The sequence below is a fragment of the Oncorhynchus masou genome, chromosome 32 (genome assembly GCF_036934945.1).
Source record: "Oncorhynchus masou masou isolate Uvic2021 chromosome 32, UVic_Omas_1.1, whole genome shotgun sequence".
Classification (NCBI taxonomy): domain Eukaryota; kingdom Metazoa; phylum Chordata; class Actinopteri; order Salmoniformes; family Salmonidae; genus Oncorhynchus; species Oncorhynchus masou.
In genome coordinates this window covers 3,140,308-3,154,888 of record NC_088243.1, presented here as the reverse complement: position 1 = coordinate 3,154,888, position 14,581 = coordinate 3,140,308, and the positions used below count along the sequence as shown (strand labels likewise).

Below are 14,581 nucleotides of genomic sequence, written 5' to 3'. Positions count from 1 at the left end.
GGAGTGGCTTCATAAGAAGAATTTCAAGGTCCTGGAGTGGCCGAGCCAGTCTCCAGATCTCAACCCCATAGAAAATCTTTGGAGGGAGTTGAAAGTCCGTGTTGCCCAGCAACAGCCCCAAACATCACTGCTCAAGAGGAGATCTGCATGGAGGAATGGGCCAAAATACCAGCAACAGTGTGTGAAAACCTTGTGAAGACTTACAATGACAAAGTATTGAGATAAACTTTTGTTATTGACCAAATACTTATTTTCCACCATAATTTGCAAATAAATTCATTAAAAATCCTACAATGTGATTTCCTGGATTTTTTTTTCTAATTTTGTCTGTCATAGTTGGAATGTACCTATGATGAAAATTACAGGCCTCTCATCTTTTTAAGTGGGAGAACTTGCACAATTGGTGGCTGGCTAAATACTTTTTTGCCCCACTGTATCTAATATCATCATGTGTTGGGGTCAGATAAATAATATCACAATGTGTTGGGGTCAGATATCTAATATCATCATGTGTTGGGGTCAGATACAGTGCCTTGCGAAAGTATTCGGCCCCTTGAACTTTGCGACCTCTTGCCACATTTCAGGCTTCAAACATAAAGATATAAAACTATTTTTTGTGAAGAATCAACAACAAGTGGGGCACAATCATGAAGTGGAACGACATTTATTGGATATTTCAAACTTTTTTTAACAAATCAAAAACTGAAAAATTGGACGTGCAAAATTATTCAGCCCCTTTACTTGCAGCAAACTCTCTCCAGAAGTTCAGTGAGGATCTCTGAATGATCCAATGTTGACCTAAATGACTAATGATGATAAATACAATCCACCTGTGTGTAATCAAGTCTCCGTATAAATGCACCTGCACTGTGATAGTCTCAGAGGTCCGTTAAAAGCGCAGAGAGCATCATGAAGAACAAGGAACACACCAGGCAGGTCCGAGATACGGTTGTGAAGAAGTTTAAAGCCGGATTTGGATACAAAAAGATTTCCCAAGCTTTAAACATCCCAAGGAGCACTGTGCAAGCGATAATATTGAAATGGAAGGAGTATCAGACCACTGCAAATCTACCAAGACCTGGCCGTCCCTCTAAACTTTCAGCTCATACAAGGAGAAGACTGATCAGAAATGCAGCCAAGAGGCCCATGACCACTCTGGATGAACTGCAGAGATCTACAGCTGAGGTGGGAGACTCTGTCCATAGGACAACAATCAGTCGTATATTGCACAAATCTGGCCTTTATGGAAGAGTGGCAAGAAGAAAGCCATTTCTTAAAGATATCCATAAAAAGTGTTGTTTAAAGTTTGCCACAAGCCACCTGGGAGACACACCAAACATGTGGAAGAAGGTGCTCTGGTCAGATGAAACCAAAATTGAACTTTTTGGCAACAATGCAAAAAGTTATGTTTGGCGTAACAGCAACACAGCTCATCACCCTGACCACACCATCCTCACTGTCAAACACGGTGATGGCAGCATCATGGTTTGGGCCTGCTTTTCTTCAGCAGGGACAGGGAAGATGGTTAAAATTGATGGGAAGATGGATGGAGCCAAATACAGGACCATTCTGGAAGAAAACCTGATGGAGTCTGCAAAAGACCTGAGACTGGGACGGAGATTTGTCTTCCAACAAGACAATGATCCAAAACATAAAGCAAAATCTACAATGGAATGGTTCAAAAATAAACATATCCAGGTGTTAGAATGGCCAAGTCAAAGTCCAGACCTGAATCCAATCGAGAATCTGTGGAAAGAACTGAAAACTGCTGTTCACAAATGCTCTCCATCCAACCTCACTGAGCTCGAGCTGTTTTGCAAGAAGGAATGGGAAAAAATTTCAGTCTCTCGATGTGCAAAACTGATACATACCCCAAGCGACTTACAGCTGTAATCGCAGCAAAAGGTGGCACTACAAAGTATTAACTTAAGGGGGCTGAATAATTTTGCACGCCCAATTTTTCAGTTTTTGATTTGTTAAAAAAAGTTTGAAATATCCAATAAATGTCGTTCCACTTCATGATTGTGCCCCACTTGTTGTTGATTCTTCACAAAAAATAGTTTTATATCTTTATGTTTGAAGCCTGAAATGTGGCAAAAGGTCGCAAAGTACTGTATATAATATCACAATGTGTTGGGGTCAGATATATAATATATTTTTGAATATTTGTATTTAGTACAGTTTTCCATATTTTCACTGTCATTTAGGTTAGTATTATGGAGTAACTACAATGTTGTTGCTCCATCTTCAGTTGTCTCCTTTCATAGCCATTAAAACTCTGCTTTAAAGTCCCTATTGGCCTCATCGTGAAATCCCTGTGGTTTCCCTTTCTGGAAACTGAATTAGGAAGGATGCCTGTACCTGTGTAGTGACTGGGTGTATAGAGTACCACGGTATGAGTCATAATACCCATAAAACCTAGCAGTCAAACAGGGCAATAGTTCCAATTGTTTTTCAACCATTAACTGGTCCCTTTGCCCTTATTTTAAGTGTTTCTAAAAATCCCCTTTGTTTCGTGTAGGCTTACCCTGGCGTGACGTTTTAATCTCTCTACGACAAGCGGACTCTATCAGTACATTCACCTTTATTCACCCCCCCCAAAATGAAACACCAATTAGCTGCTAATATTGGCTATCATAAAGAACTACAAATGCCATGATGATCTGGATGAGAGACTGACGAATCGAGGCAAAGAATCTCTGGATTGACGATCTAATGTTAGCGAAATGTAGCAATGAATAATTGGCTACATTTCTTTCAATGGACAATTCTGTGAACTGTGCAAGTTTTAAATAATACCTGTTAGCAAAGGTGTGCAGGTGCTGGCAGGGATTTGTGGTCTTGCATGATGTCTACTTTCATTCTAATTAGCATTTTAGAATCTGAGAGAGAATAGAGCTGAATATATTGATAAAAGTCACCTTGCCCTAGAGAGATTTACATGGCTATCAAAACGTCATGCCAGGGTAAGCCTACACGAAACAGACCTTATTTTAAATAATTGTTAAATCCCCTATGGGAGGAATGAATGGTGGAAAAACGATTGGTACCATTTCCCTGTTTGACCGCTAGGGTATTATAACACCTACACTATGGGGCTCTATTGATATACCAACCAAAGTGTAATTAATAACTTAACCATGCTCAAAATGGATATTCAATGTCTGCCTTTTTAATGGAATGTTTTAACCATCTACCCTTTTTGTGAGGCATTGGAAAACCTCCCTGGTCTTTGTGGTTGAATCTGTGTTTGAAATTCACTGTTGGACTGAGGGACCTTACAGATAATTGTATGTGTGGGGTACAGAGATGAGGTAGCCATTCAAAAAGAATGATAAACACTATTATTGCACACAGAGTGAGTCCATGCAGCTTATTATGTGACTTGTTAAGCACATTTTTACTCCTGAACTTATTTAGGCTTGACATAACCAAGGGGTTGAATACTTATTGACTCGAGATATTTCAGCTTTTTATTCTTAATTAGGGTTAGGGTCTTACCGAAGGGTCTCTTGGTGTGGTCCAGGCAGGAGAGGTGGAAGGGTCAGGGGTTAGGGGGTTAGGGTCTTACCGAACGGTCTCTTGGTGTGGTCCAGGCAGGAGAGGTGGAAGGGTCAGGGGTTAGGGGGTTAGGGTCTTACCGAACGGTCTCTTGGTGCGGTCTAGGCAGGAGAGGTGGAAGGGTCAGGGGTTAGGGGGTTAGGGTCTTACCGAAGGGTCTCTTGGTGTGGTCCAGGCAGGAGAGGTGGAAGGGTCAGGGGTTAGGGTCTTACCGAACGGTCTCTTGGTGCGGTCTAGGCAGGAGAGGTGGAAGGGTCAGGGGTTAGGGGGTTAGGGTCTTACCGAAGGGTCTCTTGGTTCGGTCCAGGCAGGAGAGGTGGAAGGGTCAGGGGTTAGGGTCTTACCGAACGGTCTCTTGGTGGGGTCTAGGCAGGAGAGGTGGAAGGGTCAGGGGTTAGGGTCTTACCGAAGGGTCTCTTGGTGTGGTCCCGCCAGGAGAGGTGGAAGGGTCAGGGGTTAGGGGGTTAGGGTCTTACCGAAGGGTCTCTTGGTTCGGTCCAGGCAGGAGAGGTGGAAGGGTTAGGGGGTTAGGGTCTTACCGAAGGGTCTCTTGGTGTGATCCAGGCAGGAGAGGTGGAAGGGTCAGGGGTTAGGGTCTTACCGAACGGTCTCTTGGTGCGGTCTAGGCAGGAGAGGTGGAAGGGTCAGGGGTTAGGGGGTTAGGGTCTTACCGAAGGGTCTCTTGGTGTGGTCCAGGCAGGAGAGGTGGAAGGGTCAGGGGTTAGGGTCTTACCGAAGGGTCTCTTGGTGTGGTCCAGGCAGGAGAGGTGGAAGGGTCAGGGGTTAGGGTCTTACCGAACGGTCTCTTGGTGTGGTCCAGGCAGGAGAGGTGGAAGGGTCAGGGGTTAGGGGGTTAGGGTCTTACCGAAGGGTCTCTTGGTGTGGTCCAGGCAGGAGAGGTGGAAGGGTCAGGGGTTAGGGGGTTAGGGTCTTACCGAACGGTCTCTTGGTGCGGTCTAGGCAGGAGAGGTGGAAGGGTCTGGGGTTAGGGTCTTACCGAACGGTCTCTTGGTGCGGTCTAGGCAGGAGAGGTGGAAGGCCTTGGTGCAGCTCTTCCTGTCACACAGAACCAGCTGCCCTCCGTCTCCACAGCGGAAACACTCGTCCTCAGACTCCTTCCCCCGACGCTTCTTCACTTTCTTCTTGGCTTTCTTCCCCTTGGGCTCCGCGGCCTGGAAACCAGACGTCTGACAGGAAACAACAGTCAGATAGGAGCCTTGCCACCAGAGGTCTGACAGGAAACAGTCAACCCCATCATCCCAGAAACCCTAGACCAACTCCAATTTGCATAAGCCCAACAGATCCACAGATGACGCAATCTCAATCGTACTCCATACTTTCCCACCTGGACAAAAGGAACACTTATGTGAGAATGCTGTTCATTGACAACAGCACAGCGTTCAATACCATAGTTCCCTCAAAGCTCATCACTAAGCTAAGGACCCTGGGACTGAACAGCTCTCTCTGCAACTGGATCCTGGACTTCCTGACAGGCCGCCTCTAGGTGGTAAGGATAGGCAACATCACCTCCACAACGCTGACCCGTAACACAGGGGCCCCACAGGGGTGTGTACTTAGACCCCTCCTTTACTCCCTGTTCACCCACGACTGCGTGGCCAAGCACGACTCCAACACCATCATTAAGTTTGCAGACGACACAACAGTGGTAGGCCTGATCACCGACAACGATGAGACAGCCTATAGGGAGGAGGTCAGAGTCCTGGCTGTGTAGTACCAGGACAACAACCTCTCCCTCAATGTGATCAAGACAAAGGAGCTGATCGTGAACTGGAAAAGGAGGGCCGAACAGTGGAGCGGGTCAAGAGTTTCAAGTTCCTTGGTGTCCACATCACCAACAAACCATCATGGTCCAAACACACCAAGACCGTCGTGAAGATGTTTTCTTAACTCTATTTCTTGAGCTGCACTGTTGTTAAGTACTTGTAAGTATGCATTTCAGTCTACACCTGTTGTATTTTCCAAATGTAACAAATGAAATTGGATTTGAGATAGGGGCCTGGCCACCAGAGGTCTGACAGGAAACAGACAAATAGGGGCCTGGCCACCAGAGGTCTGACAGGAAACAGCACTAATGTAGGGGCCTGGCCACCAGAGGTCTGACAGGAAACAACAGTCAGATAGAGGTCTGGCCACCAGAGGTCTGACAGGAAATAGAACTAATGTAGGGGCCTGGCCACCAGTGGTCTGACAGGAAACAGTCAGATAGGGGCCTGGCCACCAGAGGTCTGGAACAGGAGACAATAGTCAGGTGGACCTCAAGACTGTCATGTGTTTGAGTTTTTTATAAAGTGTCCCCATTCTAAATCTTTCGATCATTTCTGTATGTTCTGAGAGGAGGAAACTCACCTTGGGCCGATCTCCAAGGAAACCGCTACAGTTGGAAGCCCCACAGCGACACGCCATCTTTTCATTACCAAGGCAATCCAGGTTGTAGTTGAAGGTGAGCTCTGTCCCTGGAAACCACAAAACACCATGTTAATGTCATGATTGGGATCTGAACCCATGTCTCCCACGAGAGAAACCAACGTCAGACCGAGAAGAAATTCCCTGTTGAGCCGAGGGTGACACTGATTTTGAAGTCGCAGGTAGGGCTACCTCCTCACGAGACCATGAGCCTGACTCATGTTTGGTACATTAACATACTGTCCCTTTATTAAACCACAAAACTCCAAATAACTAAGTCAACACAACCACAAAAAAAGAGAACAGTGGACATGTCTGGGTTCTCACCAGCAGGGATGTCACAGACAGCGAACAGCCCGACTCTCGTGTCTCCGTTCACCGTCCACTTTTGCGTGTCACAGTTGGGCTGGCAGCTGTGGTTCATGAAGCGGGAGTAGTTTCCTTTGGGGCCAGCGTCTATGATCCGGTCCTGGAAACCCAACAAGTCAGTGTCCAGGCCAGCAGTAACATTATAACAGGTCAGTGTCCAGGCCAGCAGTAACATTATAACAGGTCAGTGTCCAGGCCAGCAGTAACATTATAACAGTCCAGTGTCCAGGCCAGCAGTAACATTATAACAGGTCAGTGTCCAGGCCAGCAGTAACATTATAACAGGTCAGTCCAGTGTCCAGGCCAGCAGTAACATTATAACAGGTCAGTCCAGTGTCCAGGCCAGCAGTAACATTATAACAGGTCAGTCCAGTGTCCAGGCCAGCAGTAACATTATAACAGGTCAGTCCAGTGTCCAGGCCAGCAGTAACATTATAACAGGTCAGTCCAGTGTCCAGGCCAGCAGTAACATTATAACAGGTCAGTCCAGTGTCCAGGCCAGCAGTAACATTATAACAGGTCAGTGTCCAGAGCATGTAGAAGTGAGTGATGTCATAGTTTACCCCGTCGATGGTGAGCATGTAGAAGTGAGTGATGTCATAGTTTACCCCGTCGATGGTGAGCATGTAGAAGTGAGTGATGTCATAGTTTACCTTATCGATGGTGAGCATGTAGAAGTGAGTGATGTCATTCTCCTGGTAGTACTTGATCCTGGAGCGACATTCCTCTTCATCGATCAGCTCTCCGATGTACTCATTCACAAACTCACCCTGCAGGAGAGGCAACCAATCAAATCAGGGATACAGCATCACCCAGTCAGACTACTGTTACACCCTCATCACCCAATCAGATCACCGATTAACCTTCATCAACCAATCAGATCACTGAAACACCATCAACCAATCAGATCACAGATAAAACTTTTTCTTATTTCCTTTTTCTTCTGTGAAGGGTTCAAATCAGACAGACAATTCACCATCCTGACCCCCCAGGCACCCCCATAAAAAACCTTCCCTATACCACCCCTGGTGGACCATTCTTGATACTCAGAGGAAACTGTTGAGCGTGAAAAACCCAGCAAATTTGCAGTTCTTGACACAAACCGCTGCATCTGGCACTTACTACCGTACCCTGTTCAAAGGCACTTGAATCGTTCATCTTGCCCATTAACCCTCTGAATGGCACAAATCCACAATCCATGTCTCAATTTTCTCAATAATTATAAATCAAGTTTTATACAATCAGTGTATTTATTGTTTATATGTGTTGGGCTTTTACTGAACTATGTCAAGTATGGGTATGAAATTAGTCAACCTTTTCGGAGCCCAGATTTCTAAATCCCATCATTGGATGGTTTGGTAGTTGGGTTTCCCAAGGGACTCCAGAGGACAGCATAGCTGACCTAAGTTGTAAATATAGAGAAAAGGAGTAGTCTGGTAATGTGTATTTTTCAAATCTTGGACTTTTCAAATCTCAAAACCATTACTGTCCATGATAAATCGGAAACGGTACAGATTCCACATTCAGATCATTGGGAGGGATGCAAAAGGCAAGTCATTATTGTCAAATATTGGAGTACGGGCAGGCCATTTCGATTCCCAGTACGGGCAGGCCATTTCGATTCCCAGTACGGGCAGGCCATTTCGATTCCCAGTACGGGCAGGCCATTTCGATTCCCAGTACGGGCAGGCCATTTCGATTCCCAGTACGGGCAGGCCATTTCGATTCCCAGTACGGGCAGGCCATTTCGATTCCCAGTACGGGCAGGCCATTTCGATTCCCAGTACGGGCAGGCCATTTCGATTCCCAGTACGGGCAGGCCATTTCGATTCCCAGTACGGGCAGGCCATTTCGATTCCCAGTACGGGCAGGCCATTTCGATTCCCAGTACGGGCAGGCCATTTCAATTCCCAGTACGGGCAGGCCATTTCGATTCCCAGTACGGGCAGGCCATTTCGATTCCCAGTACGGGCAGGCCATTTCGATTCCCAGTACGGGCAGGCCATTTCGATTCCCAGTACGGGCAGGCCATTTCGATTCCCAGTACGGGCAGGCCATTTCGATTCCCAGTACGGGCAGGCCATTTCGATTCCCAGTACGGGCAGGCCATTTCGATTCCCAGTACGGGCAGGCCATTTCGATTCCCAGTACGGGCAGGCCATTTCGATTCCCAGTTACATTGTTTAATGTTGAAAAGACATTAAAATGGGTGCTTCCTGATTCTGCCTATAGGAAGGGAGTAGTAAAATGGAGTCGTGTTCTGATTTGCCGAAGGTAGGGCGGGGGAGGGCCTTGTCGGCATATCGAAAGGGGTAGTAGCAGTGGTCCAGTGTTTCCAAATGCCTGAATGTATCACGAATGTATCACGTTCATCTGTACAAACAATAGTACGCACGTATAAACACCATGGGGCTACGCAGCCGTCATACCGCTCAGGAAGGAGATGCGTTCTGTCTCCTAGAGATTTACGTGCTTTGGGTGAAAAGTGCAACTCAATCCCAGAACAACAGCCAAGGACCTTGTGAAGATGCTGGAGGAAACAGGTACAACAGTATCAATATCCACAGTAAAACGAGTCCTATATCAACATAACCTGAAAGGCCACTGCTCCAAAACCGCCATTGAAAAAGCCAGACTACGGTTTGCAACTGCACATGGGGACAAAGATCGTACTTTTTGGAGAAATGTCCTCTGGTCTGATGAAACAAAAATAGAACTGTTTGACCATAATGACCATCATTATGTTAGGAGGAAAAAGGGGGAGGCTTGCAAGCTGAAGAACACCATCCCAACCGTGAAGCAGGGGGTGGCAGCATCATGTTGTGGGCGTGCTTTTCTGCAGGAGGGACTGGTGCACTTCACAAAATAGATGGCATCATGAGGACGGAAAATTATTTGGATATATTGAAGCAACATCTCAAGACATCAGTCAGGAAGTTAAAGCTTGGTCGCAAAAGGGTCTTCCAAATGGACAATGACCCCAAGCATACTTCCAAAGTTGTGGCAAAATGGCTTAAGGACAACAAAGTCAAGGTATTGGAGTGGCCATCACAAAGCCCTGACCTCAAAATGTGTGGGCAGATCTGAAAAAGCGTGTGCGAGCAAAGAGGCCTACAAACCTGACTCAGTTACCCCAGCTCTGTCAGGAGGAATGGGCCACAATTCACCCTTCACCCAACTTATTGTGGGAAGTTTGTGGAAGGCTATCCGAAACGTTTGACCCAAGTTAAACAATTTAAAGGCAATGCTACCAAATACTAATTGAGTGTATGTAAACTTCTGACCCACTGGGAATATGATGAAAGAAATAAAAGCTGAAATAAATCATTCTCTCAACTATTATTCTGACATTTCACATTTTTAAAATAAAGTGGTGATCCTAACTGACCTGAGACAGGGAATTTTTACTAGGATTAAATGTCAGGAATTGTGAAAAACTGAGTTTAAATGTATTTGCTAAGGTGTATGTAAACTGTATATACACACATACCTTCTTAATATCCCGTAGTGCCACCAGGCCCCAGCCCTTGCCAGCAGTCTTGATGATCTTAGTCTCTGGGTAGTGTCTCTTGGTGAACTCCTGGTTGCAGCATCGCTCTGCGCTGGGACAGACCTGAGGGTGGCACTCGTACATCAACATCCTGTTCAGGCATTCTGACTCAAACCCACACGGCTTCTCATCCGTGGGCTTACAGTTACACTTGGGGATCTCCGACACGTCGGCTGTGTAGACCTGCACCCGGCCACAGGGCTTGTTGATCTGCAGAACATACAGGAGAGAACATACATTACAAATATCCAACTGTGCAAAGGGCTGAGTTTGAAGGAAGAAGTTGAAACGCATTTGAAGGACTACTCAGTTTGCTGCACGCACAAAACAAATATTAGACAGCACTTGATCCAGGGGATTCTGTTACAAAGTGCAGCTTGATTTGGAAGAAGCTACCCATTTAGCTAATTAGCTACTAATTAGCAAACCAAATGCACAATTTCAGAGCATTTAGCACATTTTAGACAGTTAACTTAATAGTTATCAGATATCTAGCTGGCAAACATCTAGTTGTGAATTCCATACTGTAACTAGATCACCTGGCGTGTGCTGCACAACCCTGAGTGATTCACAAGTCTCCAGTCTCATCGTTGTGTGCTTGTAAACAAACACTTTGTGACTGAGTAATACAGGTAAGCTTCATAACAAACATTGTGACAGGTGAAATGAAGAACGCCATCTCCTAATGGGCTGACTAAGGTGGAACGAGTTTAAAGGACTAAGGTCGATCGAGTTTAAAGGACTAAGGTGGACCGCGTTTAAAGGACTAAGGTGGACCGCGTTTAAAGGACTAAGATCAAAACTACCTGGAGGGCAGGTAGTTTGCCCCCGGTGATGCGTTGCGCAGACGTCACTACCCTCTGGAGAGCCTTACGGTTGTGGGCGGAGCAGTTGCCGTACCAGGCGGTGATACAGCCCGACAGGATGCTCTCAATTGTGCATCTGTAGAAGTTTGTGAGTGCTTTTGGTGACAAGCCGAATTTCTTCAGCCTCCTGAGGTTGAAGAGGCGCTGATGCACCTTCTTCACCACGCTGTCTGTGAGTTGACCATTTCAGCTTGTCCGTGTACGCCGAGGAACTTAAAACATTCCACCTTCTCCACTACTGTCCTGTTTTTTGTGGATGGGGGGTTGCTCCCTCTGCTGTTTCCTGAAGTCCACGATCCTCTCCTTTGTTTTGTTGCTGTTGAGTGTGAGGTTATTTTCCTGACACCACACTCCGAGGGCCCTCACCTCCTCCCTGTAGGCCGTCTCGTCGTTGTTGGTAATCAAGCCTACCACTGTAGTGTCGTCTGCAAACTTGATGATTGAGTTGGAGGCGTGCATGGCCACGCAGTCATGGGTGAACAGAGAGTACAGGAGAGGGCTGAGAACACACCCTTGTGGGGCCCCAGTGTTGAGGATCAGCGGGGTGGAGATGTTTCCTACCCTCACCACCTGGGGGCGGCCCGTTTGAAGGACTAAGATGGACCGAGTTTGAAGGACTAAGATGGACCGAGTTTGAAGGACTAAGATGGACCGAGTTTGAAGGACTAAGATGGACCGAGTTTGAAGGACTAAGATGGACCGAGTTTGAAGGACTAAGATGGACCGAGTTTGATGGACTAAGATGGACCGAGTTTGATGGACTAAGATGGACCGAGTTTGATGGACTAAGATGGACCGAGTTTGAAGGACTAAGATGGACCGAGTTTGAAGGACTAAGATGGACCGAGTTTGAAGGACTAAGATGGACCGAGTTTCAGGATAGAAGTAAGAGTGCAGTTGTTACAAAGGGTTAGGTTTATAGAGTTCAGACCTTGATGTATTTGTACGGAGGTGGTTTCCTGTTGTTCTCCTGCGTCTCCTTGGCCTCCCGTTCCATCTTGATCTCCTTGAAGCGATTCTCTGCCTCCAAAAGCGCTGGAGAGACAGACTACTGTTATCTTCAGTTGTCTTAGTTATACTATAAACAGGCACAAAAGACAATGATCGGTAGTGCAGCGACGTGTCGTTTTATTGTAATATGAGGAGCATTGTTTTACTGTCTAAAACACTGAACTGTTATGGACGACTGAGTTCCTTTTTCTCCAAGACAAAGGGTCATTAAAGTGTCCGTTCACACCTAGGGGCAAAAGGACTGCTGTCTCACCCACACTATCTTTGCCTCTTATCCTGCTGGACCTCTCAACTCAACATAAGCACCTCTCCAGCAACTCGTCTACAGGGCCTGGATCTTTGCCTTTAAATGTCCAGAAATGGTAATTTGATAAATTATGGAAAAAGTTCCTTTTAGGGAATAGTACCTGTAATCGAGTAGAGAAATTGGGACGGAAGTGCCCATGCACTAAACACTCAAAATAAATCTCAGAAGCATAAGACCTTAAAAGAGCTAGTGTAACCTGAACGGTACACTACAGATCACCTTCAAGGACAAAGAGCTAGGGTAATCTGAACGGTACACTACAGATCACCTTCAAGGACAAAGAGCTAGGGTAACCTGAACGGTACACTACAGACCACCTTCAAGGACAAAGAGCTAGGGTAACCTGAACGGTACACTACAGACCACCTTCAAGGACAAAGAGCTAGGGTAACCTGAACGGTACACTACAGACCACCTTCAAGGACAAAGAGCTAGGGTAACCTGAACGGTACACTACAGACCACCTTCAAGGACAAAGAGCTAGGGTAACCTGAACGGTACACTACAGACCACCTTCAAGGACAAAGAGCTAGGGTAACCTGAACGGTACACTACAGACCACCTTCAAGGACAGAAGGAAAACATTTGAGTTTAGGCTCTGAAACTCAAGCAAGGAGCTAACAGATAAGAGCAACAAGCATAAGGACACCAACTCAGGACAAGCTACAACAGACTTTGATCACAGACTGACTATTACATTTAATGTTCAGGATCTGCAGGTCTTCACTTCTTATCTTATCTCATGATTATTCTCATTATGTTTGATGAGTGTTATTAAATATTGATCAATTGTGTTTGTCTTGTTATTCTTGGAAAGAACTCCAATTGATTATTATTATTCTAATTGTAGCCTTAGAGAGTTAGTGTCAACAACTTAAGTTCTTAGAAGAATCGTTTGTCCAAGAAAGGACAGAGCTGCTTAATATTCCATAGGTGAGTTTACCGTTCTTGAAGACCTTCCCTATCCCAGTCTTCTGGACCCTGCTGCCCCTGTCTCCCTCCATGTAGGGGAAAACTCGACCCTGGTGCGTCCAGAAGTAGTCCTTAGAACCAAAGAAGAAGACTGGGAACTCTCCGATTTTGTGGCGAAGGTGCTGGATGTTGGTGGGGATGTTCCGGGGGTGCTGGATCTCTGCAGGCCACCACCTGGACATAACAAGGGAAATGAAACACACACACAGGGTCGGGTGGTATCCAGATGTTCATATCGTCCTTCTCTCACTCCAGGATTTATGGTTAAAAAAAAAGGCCATTGGGAATCTATTACCAGTATGCTAACCAAATAAGCATAAATAACAGTACATTTCCACGGAGGCTGTGGAAATATGCCAACAACCAGAAAATATATTTTTTTGTTGCAGGCACTCCAGCTGCAAGTTCTACATATAGTTGAGAACCCTTTGGAAAGTATGAGAACCCTTTGGAATTACCTGGATTTCTACATAAATTGGTCAAAAAATGTGATCTGATCTTCCTAAGTCACAACAATAGTATTTTTCTGGCCTATATTGAATACTTATTTTAAACATTCACAGTGTAGTTTGGAAAAAGTTTGTGAACCCCTCGGCTAATTACTTTTTCAAAAGATAATTGGAGTCAAGACTAGCCTGGAGTCCAATCAATGAGACGAGATTGGAGATGTTAGTTAGAGCTGTCCTGCAATATAAAAATCTCACAAAATATGAGTTTGCTATTCACACGAAGCATTGCCTGATGTGAACCATGCCTCGAACAAAAGAGATATCAGAAGACCTAAGATTAAGAATTGTTTTACTTGCATAAAGCTGGAAAGGGATGCAAAAGTATCTCTAAAAGCCTTGATGTTCATCAGTCCACAGTAAGACAAATTGTCTATAAATGGAGAAAGTTCAGCACTGTTGCTACTCTTCCTATGAGCAGCCGTCCTGTAAAGATGACTGCAAGAGCACAGCGCAGAATGCTCAATGAGGTTAAGAAGAATCCTAGCGTGTGGGCTAAAGAGTTACAGAAATCTCTGGAACATGCTAACATCTCTGTTGATGAGTCTACGATACGTAAAAACACTAAACAAGAATGGTGTTCATGGGAGGACACCACGGAAGAAGCCACTGCTGTCCAAAAAAACATTGCTGCACGTCTGAAGTTCGCAAAAGAGCACCTGGATGTTCCACAGCGCTACTGGCAAAATATACTGTGGACAGATGAAACTAAAGTTGAGTTGTTTGGAAGGAACACACAACACTTTTAACACATTAGAAATATCTTGCTGAGTTTTGTAAACATTTCTAAAATGCTTCTTATTGTCTTTTCTGCTCGGCATCAGACTAATTTTGTGCTTCAGCTGCACTTCTAAACTCATAATTCAGGACAAGGCCTTGTTTCAGCAGGCAGCGCTCTGACTGATACCTTCTATCAGCAGGCAGCGCTCTGACTGATACCTTCTATCAGCAGGCAGCGCTCTGACTGATACCTTCTATCAGCAGGCAGCGCTCTGACTGATACCTTCTATCAGCA

At 45.6% G+C, this 14,581-nt stretch overlaps 1 protein-coding gene across 3 annotated transcripts in view; it reads right to left on the bottom strand.

Annotated features, from left to right (window-relative positions):
- The window catches only part of nsd2 (nuclear receptor binding SET domain protein 2), a 51,936-nt gene that overhangs the window by 2,085 nt on the left and 35,270 nt on the right, over positions 1-14,581 (bottom strand). For all 3 annotated transcript variants that reach the window (XM_064953098.1, XM_064953100.1, XM_064953099.1), the window contains 7 exons: positions 13,032-13,234; positions 11,702-11,805; positions 9,845-10,114; positions 7,008-7,124; positions 6,313-6,454; positions 5,929-6,035; positions 4,559-4,748 (listed from right to left, as the gene is read on the bottom strand). In XM_064953098.1, coding sequence (XP_064809170.1) covers positions 4,559-4,748; positions 5,929-6,035; positions 6,313-6,454; positions 7,008-7,124; positions 9,845-10,114; positions 11,702-11,805; positions 13,032-13,234 — 1,133 coding nt within the window. The remainder of the gene's footprint in view (positions 1-4,558; positions 4,749-5,928; positions 6,036-6,312; positions 6,455-7,007; positions 7,125-9,844; positions 10,115-11,701; positions 11,806-13,031; positions 13,235-14,581) is intronic.